The 23,262-nt window shown below is 39.3% G+C and overlaps 1 protein-coding gene across 1 annotated transcript; it reads left to right on the top strand.

The window, feature by feature from the left end:
• Positions 1–553: 553 nt before the first annotated feature.
• On the top strand, positions 554–22,991 carry EEIG2 (EEIG family member 2). The gene is made up of 11 exons (XM_054384083.1): positions 554–716; positions 13,650–13,770; positions 14,377–14,406; positions 14,909–15,025; positions 16,193–16,239; positions 18,168–18,274; positions 19,234–19,329; positions 19,829–20,015; positions 20,099–20,226; positions 20,607–20,676; positions 22,098–22,991. The coding sequence occupies exons 1-11, from the start codon at positions 568–570 to the stop codon at positions 22,138–22,140; spliced, it is 1,095 nt and encodes a 364-aa protein (XP_054240058.1). The 5' UTR covers positions 554–567; the 3' UTR covers positions 22,141–22,991.
• Positions 22,992–23,262: the final 271 nt, after the last annotated feature.

The following is a 23,262-nucleotide window of genomic DNA, read 5'->3' as shown; positions in this document are numbered from 1 at the left end:
ATGTTCTTTCAAATACAAACACATTTAACAGCCACACTATAGATTTCCCTCCACGGAACGCGCCCCGGCGCCCAGGTGGGGTCTCTGGGTGGCGGTAGATCTGCCGGGCCGCATTGCACAATCTCCGTTCTGACGGGACCATCGCCCTGGGCACTCTCCGCTGCGGGGGACGGCGTCACACCCGAGTCGCCGTTATTCAACAGCCCTGCAACCGCACCAGACAACTCCCTCGTGAAACGTCGCTCCGGCGCGTTCACCTTCCAGAGAAGCTGCCGGGGCTCGGCAGCGCCAGCGAGCAGCTCCGCGGCCGCACCCCGCCGGCGGCCGTTGCCGGCAGCGGGCGGAGCGGAGGCGGGCGGGTTTGAAAAGGAGGCGTCGGCTGCCATGTAAGCGCTGGCCGGGCGGCGCCGCGGCCGCCAGGGGCTGAGCTCGGGGCGTCCAGCGTTCCGGCCCGGCGGTGCTGCCCTCGCCCCGAGCATGGGAGCGGAGCGAGGGGGCCGGCGTGGAGCGGAGCTGCCCCGCGGCGCTGACCGGGTGTGGGGACGGCCCCCGGGGAACCCCCGGCCCATGGCCTTCATCATGATGAAGAAGAAGAAGTTCAAGTTCCGCGTGGAGCTAGAACTGGACGAGCTCTCCTCCGTGCCCTTCGTCAACGGCATCCTCTTCTGCAAGGTGCGGCTGCTGGACGGGGGCAGCTTCAGCGGGGAGTCCTCCCGGTAGGTGCCTCCGGGATACAAAGCCGAGCGGCTGCTCGGGTGCCCGCTTCCCCGCTGGCAGCCCTGGCCGCCGCCGCGGTTTTCCGACGTGCTTCGCTCGGGTCCGCGTCTCTGCAGAGTGCGGGCAGCCGTTTGGCTCTGTAGTCCTCTTCACCCGCTCCCCGCGTTCTCCCGGCAGCGTCCCGCAAGGGGGAGCTGGGGCTCAGCCGGCTCCCGCGGGGCAGCGGCCGTTGGCTGGGCCGGGGTCGGGGGCGCGGGGTCGGGAGCAGCCGCGCCGCTGCTCCCCGTACTGGTAGCTGTCCTCATTCTTGTGGCGGCTCCGGTGCCCAGCCTGGCCCACCGCTGGCGGCTGTGGGAGGGCTGCTCGTCTTTCCCCTGGGAAGGAGAGCGGGCAGGGACGCTCCGAGCGCCTGTGGCACGTCTTGCTCAGGGCAGGCTAGGGACCGTCATGTCCCACCCGTGTTACCATCATCCACAGCTGCAGAACAGTTGTGGGAGCATTTACGGACTCCTCGTCTGCGTAGGTGCTTGAAAGTCGTAAAGCTTCGAATATCGAGGCTCTTAAACGCTGAATAACACAGCAAACGAATCCGGGGGTGATGAGAGTTGTCCTAGAACTGGTTGCCTGTGCCATAATGCCTCAAGGTGTAAAGCTCGCTGACTCTGTGGGCATCGAACGGGAGGGGAGGAAATTCTTGCCGCCGAGTCCGAAATCAGAGCTGTCCCTGTGAATGTGGGTTGTGCGACTTGAGTGTTTCATTCTGTTGGACACTGGCTCACTGTGCGTCGTTCTGTGGATAATTACATGGAGCGTTAACATAAACAGCTTCATGGAAAAGTCCTCTCGTTTCCTGCACGTATTCAGGTCATATGCGCTCATGCTTTATTCGCAGTGCAACGGTAGACAAGTGTCTTTGAGGAGTTTTTCATCTTTTGTACCTCAGAACTAGATCTGTCATCTGCTGTGAGGGTGGCTTCCCAATTTGCTGGTAGCAGTGGGTAAACAGTACAGATGGGTTAGGTTTTCCCAGGCAGAACCTTGTCGGTAGGAAAGATGCGCAGTGGCTCCAGGTCGGAGGAGGAAAGTACCCTCCCATTACACTTGTTCATGTTGTATAGGTCATTACGTTAACATTGTACAAAAAGGATTTACTGAAAAAATTTTGGGAGCAGAGAGAAATCACTAATGAATCTATGCATATTCAGTTATTTTCTTACTAAAATACTGCTGTTGCAGAGCTTGCTAAATTATCTGCCTTTGGTTCTGTAAACATAATAAATCAGGGAGAATAAAGAGCATAAAAATAGAGTTTGATCTAAACCCTCCTTATTTAACCATTCCATCATACTGGCATGTATAATTGGAGATTAATTTTTTTTCTCTACAGTTGGAGGGTCTTCAATTCATCAGTGTTCTGTTCTCATGTCTTTTTTTCTTCATTCAACATTCTTCTTGAGAGTGACTTCTTCATGAGTAATAGATGATGATGACAATCATGATTTTAGGCACTAATGTGCCATTACTGTCCTAATGCACCCTTTACTGCCTTGAAGCCATGTTTTACAGGCTGACATCTTCTGGACACTATCTCTACATTAAATAAGTTGATTTCAGCTAAGCTGATATTTTTGATACAAAATTGTGATCTTAATCCTTTTTTTGCCTTGTTTAATTGTGATGCTAAGATTAAAAGCCTGAAAGAATACTTGCAGATCTTTATGCATGTGAACAGTGTATTAGACTAAAACACGTATGATAGGATGTAGTTTGTTTATGTAGGAAGTGTCAGTGGAAGTGTGACAATGTCAAACTATTGAAGTACTACAGCTGGAGTCAAAGAAGCTTTGAAATTATTTTTCTTTTATTCTTTTTTTTTTTTTTTCCACCCTGGGAGTAAGACTTAAAAGTAACAGCAGTGAAAGATGCTGGGCTATCAAGGTCCCTATGAGGTTACCTGGTATGAGTGTTGAGGTATGCTGGTAGGAAGCTAAAGAATTCTTTAGCAGTGATGCTTCAGTGCCAGCATAGGGAGTGCCTTTGCTCTTGGATTAAGAATTAACAGATGGATTTTCATAGTGGTGATTCAGCAAAGGTCTGAATAAATAAGGAAGAAATTAAGCTAACATCAGAGTGGCAGCATTTCAAAACTTGTCAGTTGCAAACTTCGTTTTAATGGCCATCGTCATCCAGTTGCATGAATTTTTCACTGTGAGCTGGCAGCCATATCCTTAAAATAGTGATCCTTGTAGTGTTTTAAAAAGTTTGAAGAACTATGTTGTGCTTCAGAAAGTAATACACAAACTCATTTCAAATATGGTAGAATATAGGGGAAAACTGACTGCATCTTCTTAATGGCTTTTAGGTCTAGTAAACTAATTTTTGGGGGGGAGGACTTATTGAGTCCTCAAAGCTGGTACTGATACAAACCAATACCCTACTGCTTCTTGCTTTAAAAACAACAACAAAACAGGCAGTCATAATAACAGTCTATAAAACAGCCTAGCATTATTAGTGTTTTCCGTCTGAAGTTTATTCACCAAGGGGGGGAAAAAAGTCATAAAAACCACAAGTTGGCAGCAGTGGAATAAAGGCTTATACCTGGTGAGTTGTAATGAAAAGAGATTCAGGTGATCATCTTTTCAGCCCTGCATGAATCATGCTGTATGAATTATTAAAGCCCTGATCCTGCAAGTGATGTGATTACTTACATCATCCCTCTGAACATTGAAGTAGGATGGAAAGAAGACAGATTTTTTTTTTTTTTTTTTAACTTCTCAGATCTTTACTGAGAGATGCAGGTAATATGAAGGCATGGTCCATGTTAGTTGGACCAACAAGTCTGTTGTAATTGTCTGTCAAGATGCTCATGTGCCTGAAGCATAAAGAAGTTCTGTGACCAGATAAACCCAGTTTCTCTAGTGCAGGTACATAGTGAACTGTTCTGCATATCAATAGCAACCATGTTAATTGTTCACACATCACTGTGGGGTTTTGCGCTTTTATGTGTGTTTTTAGAACTCTAATTGGAAAATTTCTGTTTAAAACTTACTTGTGCACATTTGACTATTTACTGGAGCAAAAGAAAATTCTGTATTATAATGCTAAATGCTTAATTACCTGACAAAATGTTAAACTTTCTGAAGTAATATGGTACTGTCCAATAATATTTTGATCAAAGGACATTGAACAGCCAAGTTGCAGCAGTGTTTGAACTGAGGAACAGTGTTTGAGTGTGTGTGCAAGAATAGGCCCCTGGAGTTCCAGGGAGAATTAAATGGTTATAATGAGTTTGCAATATGGAAAGCCTTGGAAGTAATTGTGGGAGGGAGGAGGTTTCGTTTTGTTAAGTAAACTGCCAATCAGCCTTGCAGTGTAATTCCTGCCCTCTGCTTTTGACTTGGGGATCTTTGGGATATCATTTTTAGATCTGATAACAGAGAGTGGCTTTTCAGCAAATAGCCTGTGGATGTATACAAAGTTATGCTATCAAACTGTATTTCTATCTCCACTTGGGCCAATTGTAATGGATTTCTCCCTCTGAAACCAGATACATTAATGGAGGTGCAGGTGCCAGGCTACTATGCGTCTATACAGTGCTTGGCCATAAAATACTGTGCACATAATGTCTGTGACACCACAAAAGGACAGAGTACTCCAGGGTAAAAATTACACAAGAATATTTTTAACAGAAAAGTACTCTATTAAGGCATAGTCTTGACTAAATACTAGGCATGTTTATTCAAAAGTAGTCTAAGGCAGACATCAATATATTGAAAGTAGAGGCTGTAACAACCCCAATTTGAATAAGGTGCGTAAATAATCGATGAGCCTCTAGCATAGGTTAAGTGCTCATAGGCTGAGTCGTTGCTCAAGCAGCAGAACAGATGGGACATCAGGAAATCAAAGAAGTTTTGGGATGTAAAGGATCTTATTTCTTGAGGGTGTACTCGGAACGCTGTAGTCTATAGATTTGGGCTACAGTAACTGTAAGCCTGGAAAGTTACATTTTTACCTTATTTGCACCCCTAACCCAAAGAAAAGATTTGACTGGTGTGTTCTCATGACTGAAGCTTTGGTCCTACTCCCTTGCCTTTGCATCTGACACTAGGGTGCTGCTGTTTCTCTCTTTGTTCTTTTAAAAAACAGCACTAAAAATTAAGCAGCTGATTTTGATTGGTATCTATGTGACACATAAAGATTATGGGAAGCTGAGAACTCTTTCATCAAAACAATTTATTCTCCAACAGATGCCAGGGAAGTTTGGTTTGTGTTTTTTTTTTTTCCATGTACAGTGTACCGAGAAGCAGTCTTGAAGATCTTGCATTACTTGCCTGAAGATATTCTTAATCCTAATAGATATGGGCCAAAGTATGTAACTGTCTTCTGTAGAGATTGTTTTCTAACCTTCCAGATAATAAATACTTCTTACTCATAGTGATGCTTGGCTGCTTCCTTCTCGATTGCCTAAAACCACATCTGTTTTTTGCAACTCCTGCAAGTACATTTTCTGCCTCATTGGACTCTTCAAATTGCTTCTTAAGCATGGTTTTCCCTCTGGTTGCTATTGTATATGAAAGGGAAAATTGATCCTGACAGTAGCACAGTTTAACCATCTCTCTGATTTTAAATAAAAGCCATTTGGAAAGGAAAGGAAAACATACCTGCCACATGGAAGTACCTTGCCTCTTGCTCTCATCTTCCTGCAGGAGTCCTAGTGACACTTAAGAGTTGGCATTGGGTAATGCTACTTCTAATAGCATTTTCAGCTGTAGCCAGATTTGCAAGTGGATAAACTAAACCAAAGTCAGTTATCAAGTACTGTGATGCAAAGTGGTAGTGGGATAAAAATCTTGGCTTTGCAATTCTGTAGCTGCTTCTTTCAGATTCCAAAATGTCCACTTAGTGTTTTCTCAGTTGTGAAGAGACTGTTGAGTGAGCAGCTGTCCTTTTCTGTAAAAGGGAAGAGGTAAGAAGGGAAAAGTTCTCTACACAAACACAATAAAACATGCTTAATCAACAGATACAGAGAATACACTCGAGAAAGGTAAGGTAATATACAACGACTGGTGTGGATATTTTGGATGAGGCTGAGGGGGAAGAAAATAAGGCTAAAATACTAATGGGAGACTTCAAGTATAAAGGTGGAAGAGTGACAGTGGAAATAAGATTCAAGACATCAAATATCTGAAAGAGATGGAAGGAAAATACGTAATGTGTAAATAAAATTAATTTAGCTTGAAGAGAGTCATCTTTAGGCTAGAGTAGGAGATAAGAAAATGATTGCACAGCATGACAGCATTTTGCATGGCTATTGCGGAGAGGGTGGTGGAGACCCCTTCCCTAGAGACATTCAAGGTCAGGCTTGATGGGGCTCTGCCCAACCTTATCTAGTTGGGGATGTCCCTTCTTATTGCAGGCTGGGCTAGGTGACCTTCAAATGTGCCTCTCAACCCCATGCATTCTATGGTTCCATATGAAAAGGGCTCATTCCTGTAAGACTTCTGTTATTGGTAACAACTAGTTTTATTCAAAAGTTCCTGAAAGGATATATGTGACAGGCATCTGTTAATGAGTAGGGGATGAGGTGAAAAGCTTTTATGCTTAATGTGCCTACCTTGTGCAGGAGCTTAGGCATTTTGGTTTAAAAGAGCTGTTGATGTTGGTCTTTTCATACTCCCTCCCCAACCCTAGCACAGTACCTGGAGCACAGTATTTTGCAGCTATTTGCAAGCACTGAAGCACCTGACTGCCTTATTTAAGGACTATTTCTGTTAATGGAATGACCTAGGGTGGAGGGGAATTCGAGAGATCATGTAGCTCAGCTTCCTGCTCAAAGGAAAGAAAGCTCAGCGTTGTCCTATCAACTTTAGAAAATCAGTAGTAATGTGGATGTCTGTATTTGTAGAGAACTTGCCCTTCTGTTTCATCACTTTTATTGTGAATTGCTTTTCTCTTATTGTATTGGAATTTCTCTCGTTATTGCCTCTGGTCCTTTCTCTGCTGCCCCCTAAGAAATGTCTGGCTTCTCCTTCTCTCTAACTCAATAGTGACAGCTGAAGATAGCAGTAAGATCTTCCTTCACCTCTTTTTCAGATTGTGGAAGTCCCACGTTCCCAACTTGTCCTACATTAGGGGCTTCATCTCACTCATCTGTAACTCCAGACCCTCATCTCACACCCTCTGGACTTGCTTAGTGTCTTATCAGTGACTGACTTCTACTGAGCGTGCCCCAAAAACAGACGCAGTGATGCAGATACAGACTCATAAACGTTCATCAGAGGGGAACAATCACTTCCTTTGAACTGCTGGCTACTGTCTTGCTTTTGCAGTTTGTCCTTCACAGTGCTGATGCCCTTTGAGGTCTCTGCAATTGCTTATAAGCAGCAGTCTTTCATATGCAAAAGTATTCCAAAGCAGCTCAGTTTACACCCGATAATCAGCTTATACATATTTTATAAGAAATACTTGACAGGAAATGTTGTTTGTTAGAGATTTAACCCATTTATTACGAGTGAAAATGTGGAATAAAAAATTACTGCTCTGTTGACGTCTTGCATGTACTAAAAGCAAATTAAGAGGGGAGCTGTGCACTGTAAACAGCTCTTCCTGCAGAGCCAGCTGTTTGTTCGTTTGCTTAGCGCTGAAGTTTGTGAAACACTGAAGCTCTGTTTGTAAATGACTGCTTTTGTTTGGTATTTTTGCAATGCTTTGGAAAAAATGTTTTTGTTGGAGGAATGTATCTTCTTGTATGCCTCGGGCATGGAGAAAACACTGAATACTAGAGGAAAAATAAACTGTATTTCTTCCTGAATGCAAGAAATAAATTGAAGCTCTGTTTAAGTTTCACTGCAGTGTATACTCGGAAGATCTTCCCCTCAACTGTTGAGACTCCCCAAGTTTTAAATGGAAGTAGATTTTGGTTTAGAGGTGTGGATGAGGGTATTCTTCTCTTGCATACCAAACCATTATGTTTTCCCTGTTACAAATTTATGACAGCTCAATATCTGGCAATAGTTTCCTAGTACTAAAGACAGCCTAGGAAAGCTCAAGTCTTCCTGTGAAGTACCTGAACCACTTGAGGGCACTGAAAAGACAGCTGATAGGCTGTAGGCTAATGCCTTAATTCCTGTTTCTATCAAGTGGGATTATGAGACTGGAATTCTTTGTTAGGTGTTCTGGCTTTCTGTTGAACAAAGCTGGTTGATTTTATATATGTCTGAACAGGATAACCTTTCCATTATAAAATACTTGTTTCCTGCAACTAAAACCAACTCTGTGTTACTGCAATCCGCTAAACACTCTATTTGTATCAGAAGGGTAGAGCAAGCTATTAAGTTTATTCAGCCAAGGGCTGATCAAAGGAAGCTGTTAAGTGACAGAAGGAAACAAAGGTAGGGGAGAGTGAGGGCCTGTCACATGAGCCATCAGCCCATCCAAGGTTCATCTACACAAGCACAGGGACACACATCAACTGGGGGAACTGAAATTATGGACTTAGACAAGGGGACACTCTCTCCAACCCCCTCCCAGGGCTGTCCCAGGAGAGCCTCTAGCCCCGCTCTCTAGGCTGGAAACCCATCTTGTTGACCTGACACTGAAGCACCATGTGGACTGAGGGGAGTAGCTGCACAGCACTACATGTTATGGGATGCAAGGGAAGAAGCTCATTATGGGATGTTTAGGGGAGGAAGTAAAAGTGGAAGAAGGGATAAAGTTAGGTGATTTGGGAAGGGACAGTGTGGGGGAAAATAGATAAGGGGATAAAAGGGCCAGTTGGGTATAAATAGCTTGCTGGTTGGTACATTTGTCTGGCCGTGCTCTGTTTCTAATTGGTGCAGTCTATTGTAGCTTGATATGAAGCTACTTTCTGATGTTTTCCTGGGTAAGGGGTTCTTTGTTCAGTGTCTATGGGTGTCAGAGGGCCTGGGTGTCTCTGATGCCAGCAACAGGAGAGACCTGAGTGAGAGGACTTAAGTGCCAGCTACAGGAGTGGAACCATGGGTCACAGGGGTCTGTGCATCTGCTGTGCCAGCAATTGGCCTGGGATCATGGGCTACAGCACCCATGTGTGTGGGTGCTAGCAGCTGGGGAGACTAGATAAGTGAAACCAGCTGCCAGACACTGGGGTGGGACCAGGCATCAGAGCCCCATGTGGCTGTGGTGCCAGCAGCTAGACCCAGTGCAAGTGTGGAAGTGTGTAAACGATGTCAGGGATCAAGCTGCACTAGCTGGCTGTATCTCTGTGTTTGTGGGTGTTTACTGGGAATACATCTTTAGCTTTGCTGTTGAATCTGGAGAGTGGGGCTGCAGCAGCCTCATATCTCTCAGGCTGTCTCATCAACATGATATATTTTGCTCTAGAAGAAGCAAGCCAGATTCAGTCAATATTGTAAAAGTTGCATTTGCTCAGAGATAGAACTCTTCTAAAGGCATTTTAGTCACTGTACTTTGGACTCTAAGAACCTAGTGATCAATGATTCTAAAATAATTATACTAGAAAATCTGTTTATCATAATCATCCCCATAAGGGTACATTTTATAATTGGCTGTCAAGAATAATTCAGATAAAAACTTGAATAAACAAATTTCTAATTAATGGAACACAGTATTTTGGTAAATGCCCACAAGGACCTTTGGTTTCTTTATTTCTATGTCTCTCCTGATAAAGCTTTTCCAAGTGGCAAGAAGAGATTTTTCCCATGGCACTTAGTCTTTAAAATTTTTTTATTTCTGCCTTTGTAGCTGTTTGCCGAAACAAACCATTATTCATATCCTTTATCCCTGTGGAAATGAACAATCTGCTGGTCGTATACACCTTCTGGGGGAAAAAAATCCCTAAAGCTAAAGAGCCCATCACTTGTTAACAAATTAGGGTGAGGAGTTGACTGGGTTAGGATTTGTGTTCACCATACTAAATGGCAGTTGTGAACAGTACATAAAATACATACCCAAAGAAATTGTCTACCATTGGAATCTTGCATTAGAAATGTAGTCAATGTGAAATTGTCCCTCTAAAGAAAACAAAACCAACAAAACAGTTTGTTAAACTGATGGTAACTTCATAAACACTTTGGAATCAATTTATCTCATAGTATTTGTCCATTCCATTTATTCTTGCTTAGGTCTTAAATGGAAGCATTTGCTAAATTACACCAAAGCCCTACAAGCTTGAATGCATCTCAGTAACTAAGATCCACTTTGACTGATAAAACATCTGTTTTGCCTTGCGTTTGGTAAGTGACTGTGAGGCTCATAGGAAACTGACTCATAACGGAAAGCTTTCTCCAGCGTAGCTTGTAGTATAGGCACAGTTGCCAGAAGTTATCTGGGTTCATTTCCATAGTAACCAATCAAAGTAAGTGTTTATTTTCTAAATAAGAATCTTGAAGTAAGAATCTTATCAACTTAGATATTACTCTTTAAAATTAAATGTTCTGATTAGTTGATGTCTTTATTTTCAGCACAGTGGGAATGTCTTGCTGGGGCTTTTCTTCACACAGAATTTAGCTTGACTAAAATGTGATAAGTTTTTCTTTTATATAAATGGAATTAGGACAAATATTCTGTGAGGCAGTTTGGTTGGGTTTTAGTTTCTTTTTTTTTTTCTTTTTGCAGATTGTGTACAAATATTTCAGATATCTTTTAAAAAAAACAAAAAAAACCCAAACCAAGCAACCAACCAACTCCAATGTGCCAATGAAAGAAACCAATGGTACCTTTTTGGACATCCTTATGAGGAGGAAGAGGTATTCCTAATTTTATTTGATTATATTTTTACAAGAACTAGAGCATCAGTATCTATAACTTATGCCTTTTCAATGTACCTTTTACTTTCATGTTTGTAAAAGAAATGAAAAACCTGATCATCCTATTTCATGTTCATTAAATTATTTGCCTGAATAAATCCTGACCTGTGATAAAAGTGGATTGAGTCTTCCGAAAGCAGAGTGGGTTTGTATGTACTGTCTCCCTTACTTGAACAACAAAGCACACACATTAGTATTAGTATGCTGAAATAAATTAAAAATCTTCAAAGGTTATAAGGACACTTAGATTTCTCAAGAAGATGTTATTTACATGTAACTTGTATTTACAAGTAAAAATACATTTCATGTTCACTAAATTATCTCTTAGTGATGTCTGGAATACTATGTAACTGAACAACATGAAGCTGTTTTGATGGTAGTGTGCTGTAGAGGTAGAAAGCTGTTCTGAGAAGCATAAACTATCTAAACTGTAATACCAAATTGTACAAAGATTTTGGCATGTTATTTTGATTTTATGAGTTAACAAACTGTTTTTGTAGGAAAAAGTATTATTACTTAACTGGAAATGTTAAAGATGTCTACAAGAGCTTAAAATGGTGAATAGGAGAAGTGATTCTGTTGCTGGTAGTCCCAGTGGTATCCTGAGTGATAAGGGAAGGATGATGGCAACTGTCCTACTTGTATGATGAGCAGATGCTATGAGAAGGGATTGTCTGGCCTTCATGGATAAGTGAACACCTTTAGTCTTAGTGTGGTTTTATACCCTTAGAGTAAATGGCAAAAAAAAAATTATTGCCTTAATAGCCTCAAATAGCCTTTGGGGAATTAATTGGATGCATAGTAATGTGCAAATGCAGGCTCTGTGTGGATTCATGGCTGTAGCTGAGATGCCTTTATCTGAGACTAGAGATAAGTCAAAGAATTGCTAAGAGGTCTTGCTATTTGAAACTTAATAAACAATTGTACAATTGCATGCATTTTAGTATTGATTAGTTATTTCTGGCCAGATGTAATTTCAGTAACTCTTTCAAGTCCAGTAGAACAGACAGCTGGCTACAACAATCAATCACTTTGTTGAGGTAACAGCATTTGTAACTATCCCCCTAATGTAGAAGCTTTTTAGTTACAGTGGTGTGTTAAAACTGAGATCCTTAGGCAGTGCTGGAACTGCCTATAAAATCTGATTCTGGGTTTTTTTTTTTTGGTGTCTATGATTTTGGATGTTTTTGGGAGGAATACTACCAATGTGCCAAGATGTGACGTTTTCAGTGGAAGAAAACTGTGGCTAACCATACCACCTACTTAACCTGCGTTCGATTCACCTTCCCATTCAGTCTTCAGTCTAACAAGCTCCTGAAAGTTAGAGTAACTACCAACAGGGTTGAGGGCATGTCTAGTGCTACTGTTTTTCAGTATCAATGCAGGCCTATTGCTTCTGGTGCTCACTAGAAGTAAAACTTGTGGTGATGCTTATATTATCAATTTGATTATCAAGTATCTATTTAATGTTGTATTGAACTTGATGACTTCTTGCTTAAGGCTGTCTCCAATAGAGGATGTAACTATTAGTAACTTGTCTTTTTTGAATTCAGAATCTATTTTTAAGTAACTCACATACTGGCAATTTGGGATTATTTTTTTTTTTCCAAAGCACAGGGAAGTTGACAATACAAAACATAATGGATAGAAGGTAGGTAGCTTGTGGTGTGCAGAGCCTGTTCCTTTTAGGTCACATGCTCAAATATGACTCAGTGGTGTATCATCAGAATCTGTTAGTCTGCTGTGGTCACTGAGCTGACTCATTTTAGGCAGGCTAGTTTATTCCTACCTTAGGAAGTCATGCTGCCAGTGAGCACTGCAGCTGGCGAGCTCACCAACAAAGCAAACTGGACCTTGCAATCCATCATTTCTCCACCAGTGAAGAACTCTTGACTACACCTTATGTGGAACCACAGAATTCTACCTCTGTTAAAGATGTTAGATTTGATCTTCAATCAAAGCTGCTCTAAGAAGTTAATCTAAAATGTAGCAATGTATGTTTTAGAAAAACAGATTAGAAAGAAAAGGACAAGTATTGTTTTAATACATGAAGACCGTACTTGAATGATTAGCATGGCAGAAAAAATGAGCAGTTTCTCCACGTTTAGTAACATGAGACTAGAAAAAAGTTTTTGATCATTGAGGCAGGTCCCTCAGAATCACAGTCTTTATGTCCCCTGTTACCCCTGTTATTGACAAACTTGGCCAACCTCGCTTTTAAATACAGTAAGATTTTTTTTTTTTTGTTCCTACTTTGCTAGTTTGAAGGCTCTTCCAGAAGCTTGCTCTATGGTTTGAGACCTTGACAATCTGCAGTTTTAAATGAGTACTTCATTATGCCTTATATTGGTCCTAACCACTTTCATTTGACTTAAAGTTATTTGGTCTCTGAAGTGTTTGAATTACTCTGTGTATTTTTATTATATGTTTTTTGTTCTTCTAAGATACAGGAGTTTTCTAGTTGTCTTCCCTGTATCTATTCATTTTGGACTCTGCTCCTGCTCAGAGTTACACAGATAGAATAATATGTTCCATTTGATCCCTATACAATAACATTAAAATATCTGAAAGTGTCTTAGATTTTACCTTTTTTCACCTATAGCATATTGTCAGGCTGTAATCCTCCTGCAATGAATAAATCTGTTCAGATACTGGTCATCTAATTTTGCTCTCCAATGGCTTCCAGCACACAGCCAAAATTCTTGTTTGCCCCAAATGCATTAAATATAACTAGTTCTGCTTGTATGATGCTCCCTTGCTCTGTACTGAAAAACTGCTTGTCAAAGATGGTATCTTAAACGCATTGCAAAGCTCATCAGCTTGCTTGGAAGACAGTGCCTAGAAGCTAATGTTCAGGAAGACTTCACTCTCCTGAGGGAAATCGCAGTCTTATTCATTTGCAAAAAAGATGGCGTTGAATTCTTCTGTAGGTTTAATACTGTATTCAGTGTTTGGAACAGTTCCTAGTCTTGCTACACAAAGACTAGGATGAAGGATAATTATTAAGGCCTTGAATCAGATTTTGCATGAACTGACCACTTCACAGTGGAACCAGTGTTTGTTCTTCAGCTTTATGGCCCTGAATGCATATGCAACTGACAGAAAGCTTATGTTCTCTTTTTGCAGAGAGGTAGTACAGGCAAACTGCGTCCGTTGGAAGAAGAAGTTCTTATTTATGTGTAAAATCCGTGCCAGCGCCACAACAGGGATTCTGGATGCTTGCATTTGCAGAGTGTCTGTACGGAAGGTGAGTCATGCTTTGTCTGTTCTCTGTTTTCCCTCCTCTTTCTTCACTTGTGCTTCAATTTTTAAATGTCTAAGAAACTACAGAGGGCAAAGTTTAGCTGCATCCATGCCAGATACTTTTCCAGTCAAATTTTTGTAGTAATCTTACCTTAGTTTGACTAATTAATGTGGTTTTTTTGTTCACATAGAGAAGAACATTTATTCCAGCAGGACACCAAAGGAATTGTGTATCTGTCTTTATAGAGTTAGCCATTGACAGATAATTCTAGCAAGCAGCAGTAAACTTAGAAGCCTTGAACTGTTCTAGGCACCAGAACCGTATGCGGTATTTCCTACCTTTGGGGCTAGACTTTGTAAGACTGAAGTACTGGCTGGCATCAGGCACTCAGGTATCTCCCTCTGCAAGGTGACCGTCTTCAGCTGGCCTGCACCAAACCCAACATTAATGCTAAGTTCCAAACGACAGCAGTACAGCCTAGCAAACATGTTGAACTATTTTAAAATGAAGTATTTGTTTTTCTAAAAACAAACAAACAAATAATCCCTCCTAGACAGTATCTTTAGTAGTTTTAATGGCATGCCTTTTACTTCTTTTTTTTTTTCCTAGGAGTTAAAAGGAGGAAGGGCATACGCAAAGGTAAATTGAGATGTATCTAATTTTGCTAATGAATTAGCTTTTCTTTCTTATGATTTTATGCCCTTTAAAGTAATTCCAGAATAGTACTGAAATACCCATGATTTTATTAGATGTATAATAGTGACACGTGTTGGAACTCTGTCAGTGTGTTCAATAAGCACATACTCATACCACCAGAACGTTTCTTTTCTTTCAAGTTAGTATGTTGAAAGGGTTGATAAAAGTAAACCTTTCTGCATGTGTTTATTTTAAAAATAGACCTCTCCTTGTTCTTTTCTTTCTCTTGAGACTTTAATTTTTAATTGAAATTTTTAACTTGAATAGTTATGTAGAATTTAACACTTGGTGTTTGTTTTCTGCTTTTTGCCTTGGGCCACTCCCTTTAATGGGCATCCTCTTACATGGGAGAGAAGGTGCTGTTGAGAGGCACTCAATAGTGTGCATGAAGAAAGTACCTTCATTGAGTAATATACTTACTAGTAATTTTGTTGTTTCTTAACAGCTGGGATTCGCAGATCTAAATCTAGCAGAATTTGCTGGATCGGGAAATACCACTCGCCGCTGTTTACTGGAAGGTTATGATACCAAAAATACAAGACAGGATAACTCCATTCTCAAAGTAATTGGTTTCTTTTTTCATACTGAAAGTGACAGAGCAGATAATTAGTAAAATTTAAAAAGACATTTTATTAAAATTTAAAACATACTTGCTGAACCTTTTTCTAGACAGAATCACTGAAATCAAGCCAGTCATAACCAGGATTTCTCTTATTCTTTGAAATGGAGCTGGATAGCTGCAAAAGAAAAGCTTTCCAAAATATACTTATTTTAACAGAAACAGAAAAATGGAATAGGGAAGCATGATGAAAAAATTAATACACTCATAAATGCAGTGAGTATCTTCAAGACTAGGCAACCTTCTGTGCAGCTCTTCTAAAGGTGAATCTCTTAACTGGCTTTTTTTGTGTACAAGCTAGCTTCAACACCTCCATGACTCCTGGAACGTTCCTTTTTCTATTGGATCAGTGTAACAACTGGGAAGCGTTGTCAGAAGAAACCAACTCTGCTGTTCTCTCCCATTAGTACAGGGAGTTAAAATTGTATGAGTTGCATTAATCTGAAAATAACTACACACAGAATGTTAGTACTGAATAAAAAAAAAATTCCTACCAAGGCACTGGGATTAGTTTCTCACACTATTGAGTGTAGCATTTAAGCATAGCCTTTCTGATTTCTTAAGACTGTTGTAGACTTGTTACAGAAAACTTCTAATTGATGGCTTTGACCTAGCTAAGAAGCCTTCCAAATGCATTATTGTCCTATGGCATTATTTACCTTTTGTGGTTTTACTTGACCTCGGATGTTAGCACAACCAGTTCTTGTATGCTAGTTGTTTGCTGAACGCTCTCAGCGAAGAACATACTTCAGCACCAGCAGTTTTAAACAATATTGTGTTTGCTTATTAATTTTTTAGATTTTCTGTCTCTATTTTCCCCCTGAAGCCATCTTAACTATTAATGATTCTAAGATTCTTCTCCATCCATGTATCTTGTGCAGAATCTTGTACATGTAACTATGTTAATTTAAATGCTATTTGATGTGGCTTGCATGTGTACTAAGAAAAAAAATGTCATTATTTTGCCTGTTTATTTGCATGTGATTACGGTACTTTACCTTATGTAAATGAAGGATTTGTGGCAATTACAACTTAGTGACATGTCCATGTATCACATGCCAATTCAGATTTCTTTTTTCTTACAGTGGTTTTTGTTTTCTTAATGTGCAGGTGTTGATCAACATGCAGCTCATGTCTGGAGACCCATGCTTTAAAACGTAAGCTTTTTTAAACAAAACAAAACAAAACAAAACCACAAACAAACAAAAAACCTGTGTGGGATACTGTTTTGGTCATACATTCCATGTGCAGAGCTATACTTCTAATTTGCATTTATAAAGCTCTCCAAGCTGACAACCATATTAAAAAAAAAAAAAAAAAAGGAACAAATGGGATGGTAGCTGAATGATGGATAAATATACCAGTAGAAGTATCACATTTCTCCTTGCAGTTTTCAAGCAAAGAATCTGAGCCTGTACATCTGTACTTTAAACTCATCATTCGTCTTGCATACTAATCATAGAATCACAGAAAGCATTGGGTTGGAAGGGACATTTAAAGCTCATCTAGTCCAACACCCCTGCAGTAAGCAGTGAAATCCTCAGCTAGATAAGGTTGCTCAGAGTCCCACCAAGCCTGACCTTCAATGGGGCTTCCACCACCTCCCTGGGCAACCTGTTCCACCACCCTCATAGTAAAGTTCTTCTTAATGACCAAGATAAATATGTAAATAATAAAACAATGTACTTCTGTTCTTTACTGGCTGGTACCAAAGGAGTTGAAACTACTACCTAAATAGCTTTCTGGTTCTCTAGGAAAAAATTGCTAATTGAAATTATTCCGACTTGGCATTTCTTCCAAACTCATGACATAACGATTTCCTGGAACATAAACTTTCAGCACAAGCAGACAAAAAAATTATCTAAGCCAGATGTCCCTCATAGAAGGAAAAATAAACCTTAAAACAACTATCACAACCTGGAATTAGCTACATATTTAATGAGGAAGGCTCGATGTTTGATCTGGGGTGACATCTCTGAAAGCATTCAGTTTTTCTTTTCAAAGGTACATTAGGCAGCTACGTTACAAAATTATTGTGTTACCAGAAGTGCTTTTTCTCCCTCTTAACTTGCAAACATAAGAGGGGATATGTTCCTGTACATAAAGACTAATTTTTTTACTATATCAAATGTAAGATTGCCAACAATTATCAATTTGTGTGCAAGCCAAGTGCTCCCCAAAGTAAAAAATAATAAAGCATTAAAAAATGTCTAGTTAACATCTTGAAGGATAATTTAGTTGGATTTGCTTACAAGAGAAGATTCCTTTCACATTATCTGTTTTTTTTTAAGTTAGTTTCTTTTGCACTAACAGAACACAAACTTAAAGGTTTATTCTTTCTAATAAAATATCCATTTGGGTCTTAGTACAACCTGAAACAAGCATTTGAGCTTGATTAAAAGCTTTTTAAAATATTGAACCAAATTTAAATTATGCCATATATTATGCTTTTTAAAAAATTTTACAGGAGGCAGAATTTACAGTAAAACAGGCCCTTTTGCTTAGGAGTGAGGGGAGCATTAGTGCAGAATCTCCCCATGTACTATAACAGAGATGAAACAAAGCCAGGAGTGTATCACAGTGCACAAGCCAAGGAGGCCAACTGTTGTGCATTTTGTGTTATGGTGGTTTTGGTTTGTTTTTTATTTTTTTATTTTTTTAACTTACCATCTTGCCATGTACTCCATGAAATGCTGAATTATATATATTTTTAGCAAGTAAATTATCCAGACACTCTAAAAAGGGGAAGAAAAAAGTAATTTAAAAATAAACACATATCCAACTATCAGTTTTCAAAAAAGGAAAAGCCAGCCCAAGGGCCCCCCAGAAGTCCCCCAGGGCCCAGAAGGACTGAAGGCTGAGCAGATATATGGTTTCTGGAAGACGTCCTTAAGCTAACAGCAAAAGCTTTTTTTTTCTTCTTCAGCAGGGGACTTAGCATCACGTTTTCAGAAAACAAAACAAAAACTTACCAGCCTATTACGTTGAAGCACAGTATGAATTGTACCAGCTTACTTGAAAAGACAAATCCATGATGATCAATTTGGAGGAGTTACAGCAAATCTTAACCACCTTTTTCTTGCAGGCCTCCTTCCACAGCAATGTCTATAGCAATTGCTGGAGAATCAGAATCTTTGCATGAAGACAGAAGAGGTGGAAAAAACTTAAAAGTAGTAAATCTGGGCACAGCAGGTATAAAATAATGCTATTAATTTCTTAGTTCTTTAATAACTGGCTTCATAGCTTCAAGGTGATGTACAGAATACTTCAGATCTTAAAGAGATGCTGACACTTGGCCCACTAAAGGACCTTCTTTGGTTATTTGTTGAGAAACTCTTCAAGATAACATCATGAAATCTATTTTTTTTCACTTTTTAAAGTATTTAATGGAAAGAAAAAAAAATAAATTCGATTGATAGCCTGTCTTGTTTTTAACATTTAAAATATTTAATTTTCTGTGTGACACATTTAGCCTGGGATTTGTATTTTGACTGAGCATTTAATCTGGCTCTTAATTTTCATCTTATGAATCATAGGGGTATGCAAAACTGAGTAAATCTTGAGTCATGAAAGTTCTAAGTATTGTTTAAAATTGAAATAGTTACTCTGAAATGTAATTATTAGGAAAAAATACTGCTAAACCACTTTATGGCAGCTTGAAATTTGGAGGTTTTGACTTTTTGGTTGTTGTTTTGAGAAGGGAGACTGTTTTTCTTATTAATGAGCTTCAGTTTATTACATAGTTTATTAGTTTCCACCCTAAACACGAGTTCAGTAGTCTTCACTTTTTCAGCAAGAAAACACCATTCTACTATGGTACTATGGAAAGCATGGCAATCTCTTCAACATCAACAGTGTATAGGCAAATCTAGAATTACGTTTCATGCAAATCTCTCTAACCCAGTGGTACTCTCTGTTTTACTTGGCCAGAAATGTATTAAGATTTTTATTATTTTTTTTTTTAAGGAATGCATATTTTTTAATGCACAGGAGTATTTTTACAGCATTTGGATCTTGAAAGAGTTTGTAGAAAACCACTGCCAAGTCCTTAATCCATCTGGGAAATCTGACATTTGAGTCTAACCAAGTTTACAGGCAAACTAATAACAAGGCTGGCTTTAGTAGGAGTATCTGATTTACTCATGTTGCAGATAAGTCATCAAAGAGTGCCTCGGTTCCAGATGAACTTGGTGCATGTGGACATTCCAGAACATCGAGCTATGCAAGTCAGCAGTCAAAACTGTCAGGTAGTTGTTAAAAACTTTATAAATTGTTGGGGTTTGTTTACTTTCACAGTTTCAGATTATAGAAAACAAGTATCATTTGTATGTTTTGAAAAAATACTTAAAAATTGAAAGGATTTTCAGCTGTGGGGAGGGTAACATTTTTTTTTTTTCCATTTAGAAGCTCTTCAGATGTAAGACAGCTTTTTCCCTTAGCTCCTTCCAATTGACATATATGAACAAGATTTTCATGTCTTCAAACTTAAATCAGAGACAGCTATAAAAGCTGAAGGGGAAGTAATGATACCAAGTAATTTTGTTAGGAAACGAGTTATTTAGAACAAGAAGAAAACAGCATGTGCTAGAATTCTAAACCCGAAGTGACTTGCCCAGTTGGCGTGTACACATTTGTAAGGCTTTTAAAGTCTGAGACAACACAATTCTGCTTTTAGGATGGTAACCTGTAATGACCTTGGCTATCAAGGTGCATACCTAACTTAGCTCCCCTGTACTTTCCCAACAGGATACAGTACGTGTCACTCAAGATCAGCCAGTCTGTCTGAACTCTGCCACAGGAGAAACACCTCAGTGGGTAGTTCCTCAACAGGAATTGGAAGTATTCTAGAACCACGTGAAGAGACTGAGACAAGAGTAACTGAAGCTGGCATTGATGCACCTGTTAAAGATGCACCATCAGAAAAACTCTGCAGGTACCCTTACCTCGAAAACCTTATCTAGCAGAAGTAAGACATACTTTCTGGATCACTTCTAAATGCACTATTTATTTTTGCAGACATCCTGTCAAGCAAGACTCTGTGGAGTCACAGCTGAAGAGGGTCGATGCTACCAGAGTTGATGCTGATGATATAGTTGAAACAATACTCCAGAGTCAAGATTTCAGTTTAGACTCAAGTGCGGAAGGTATGGAGATAAATAGGGAAGCTTAGGGAAGGTTGCTGGATGTTACAGGCCGTAGGAAATCCACTTTTCATAGTCCCTGTTGCTTGTAATTGTAAGGACTGTGCATATGGATCACTACATTTTCTGCTTCATTCTGTCTGCTAGAAGTTGAAGACCTTTACATGACTTGAATGACTTGACTTGAATAACTTTTCAAATTACTTTAAGCATGAAAAGAGGCAAATCTACAACAAAGGTAGTTCCTCCAACCTATACCACATGAAGTTTGGTTCTTCATTACTAAAAACATCTGAAAGTACAAGTTACAAAACTGGTAGCTTTAGGCTGACTTCAGTTTTAGCTTAGGAAGCTAACATATGTTAATTTGCTTGGTTTTTTAGAAGAAGGTTTAAGATTATTTGTGGGTCCTGGTGGAAGCACTTCTTTTGGGAGCCATCATCTACCTAACAGGTATGTACCCAGAACAACTAATCCATACGTTATACTAAACAAAAATGCATCTTAACTAGTAATTATTCTGTATCTTTCTATTCTATATAATTTACAAGCACCAAAAGAACTAGATTGTCAGGCTTTAAAACAAAACACATGGGTTAGTTCCAAAAATACAACTGATGTGTCAGCTGTACAAATTATAACCTCTGGGAGTTCTGAAGGTGGTCTGGAGCTGGAAGGTGGTCTCCAGCTTTTTCTCTATATTATCAAACTTTTATGTTTTCCTGATAACAAGCCTACTTTGCTTCAGATTTACTCACAAGTGTTTCCATATGCTACATTGTTCTTTAAATGGCTTGTTATCCTTTCAGTCGTTTGTAGCCCTTGCAGTTGTTTTAAAAGGAGACTTTTTTTTTCCTAAACCCTTTTCAAATACTGATACATACTCTTGCCCTGAATGTATGAGTCTTCTCAGATGAGAAAACATTAAAACCAGGTAAGAATGTGCTCTGATACCATGATTCTGCAGTCCAGTCTAATTCTTAATATTTTTCTTGATCTCAAGAAATTAGCATAACATCAGTATTTCAGCAAATTCAGCAGCCTCTTCTGAAATTAGGGATCAAGGCAGCTAAGAAGGTGTTGAAAATTTTAAAATGCATTTTATACAAGCAAGCAATACTGACGGTTAAAAGAGAAATCATTGGCTTATTTAGAATCTGGGTACACTAATTTCTATCTAGGATAACATGTATGGTTACAGAGCACAATGCAGTAGTATACAGAAATCTGTCCTAATTCAGTTGCCAGAACAGTCCACGCAGACTATTACACTAAGGCAGAGCTTGCCTTATTTACTTTTTTACATAGTACTGCAATTTGCCAAGTAAAACAACCCATTGTGCTCAAGTGGAGAGTGGGACAGTTGGGTTTACAATTTAGTGTGAACAAAAGACTGGAAGACATTTTTCTTGTACCTTTAACATTAGACTATCACTACATGGGTTTTTTTAGATACATTTATCTATTTATGTACAAATGTATATAAAAAGTATTAGCTGCATATGATATAGCTAGGGCAGGAGGAGTATCCAAAAGGTACTGTTTAAGGAACTATAGAGAAGCCCAACAGTAACTTATTTTTCAGTAACATTATTTAACCTTCTTCAGTTTGACTGCAGTATAACACAAAATGTTTTAATGCACTGAACTGTAGGCTACTTAATGTCATGGTAATTATGCATGTTTTCTACCCTTTACATGTAGCTGTTCAGTTAGGAAGGAGGTTTGTGGTGGTGTTTTTTGGTTTTTCTTTTTGGGATGGTAGCGGTGGGGTTGGTGGTTGTTTAAACTGTAAACTTGCTGACCTGTGACAGTTGCTGTTTAGCATCCATTTAAATTGGAATTGAACTAACTTCTTTCGAACATTGTTTCAGAGCAGGATCTGGAGCATATGAGCAGGTGGTGATAAAACGCTGAACTAGAATGACTACCGTGGAAAACCTGAAGCTCTGCTGTTGTTACTCCTGGTTTTGTTTGCTGTGTTTCAAGAGTTGGGAAAGTCAACAGAAACTCCCCGATCTTTTTTTTTGAGAAGTAATGGAATGTCTCTTGGTCACAGAGCTTCATCTGTGGTATTAAGGCAATGTTTAGCTATGTACACCTTGTGTGAGCACTTAAACTGTTTTTGTCAGCTCTACCTGATTTTAGTGGAAACACTCGTGTTTGGTGTAAAACTTAGTTGGAAGCGTGATGAAGTGAGTCCTATTTCAGTATTTTATATAGGAGATCACTTCTGATACACTGTATTCATAACTTCTTTTCTAAAGCTTCTGAAGCTGGTCTTAAATGAACCTGAAGAAATCACTCAGTTTGATCCTGCCTGCCATTTTAATCTTACAAAAGCTAATTACTTTTATCAAGTCAAAATTATTATCCAGCCAAAATTAAGGCTTCCACAAAACAGCCCAGCTACGTTTTAACACAACCAAAGCCTTTTCTTAAAGGGTACTGAGCATAACTTCATTATATGGTTGAACAGTAGAGAACTTCACATGTATTTAAAAAAACCCAACACTAAATGGATCTAAACCAGACAGAAGTCAGTTGTTAAACATAAATCAAGTCTAGAGGCTTAAATACATCAAATACAACAAAAAAGTGGAATCCCACATCAAAATACTAAGGCAGAGTGATGTATTGTCAAGAAAGCTGACCCAATTGTTAAATCTGGAGTTGAAAAGCTGCTTCCACAGAAACTCACTTCAATAATGCATTAACCTTGAGATCCAATGGGATGGTACTGTTTACAGACCTAGTCAGTAGTTTACTACCACTTACAGGTTTGGGGTTTTTTTTTTTTTTTTTTTGTACCTTTTTTTTTTTTGTAGCTTAATCCTTCACAGTTGGTTAGTACTTTGCTTGTGTTTTAAATGTGCCTTGCAGGATTGAGGAGGTACAGGGAGATGAAACTATTTACCAAGCAAATACTGCTTCAAAACTAGATGAACATCTATAGTATTATCAATGTAAATTATTAAGAAAAGCACTTTATTGTAGATGTACTCTGCACTCTGAAATAGTCTTATTGTGCAACAGATG

Source organism: Indicator indicator, chromosome 10 (genome assembly GCF_027791375.1).
Source record: "Indicator indicator isolate 239-I01 chromosome 10, UM_Iind_1.1, whole genome shotgun sequence".
NCBI classification, from domain to species: domain Eukaryota; kingdom Metazoa; phylum Chordata; class Aves; order Piciformes; family Indicatoridae; genus Indicator; species Indicator indicator.
The sequence above is the reverse complement of the archived record's forward strand: the minus strand, read 5'-3'. Positions and strand labels throughout refer to the sequence as shown.

Coding starts and splice junctions, on each gene's coding strand:
- EEIG2 (XM_054384083.1), top strand. CDS start 568: ATGGCCTTCATCATGATGAAGAAGAAGAAGTTCAAGTTCCGCGTGGAG. Junction 14,407..14,908: donor GAGGAAGGGCATACGCAAAG/GTAAATTGAGAT, acceptor GTTTCTTAACAG/CTGGGATTCGCAGATCTAAA. Junction 20,227..20,606: donor TTTAGACTCAAGTGCGGAAG/GTATGGAGATAA, acceptor TTGGTTTTTTAG/AAGAAGGTTTAAGATTATTT.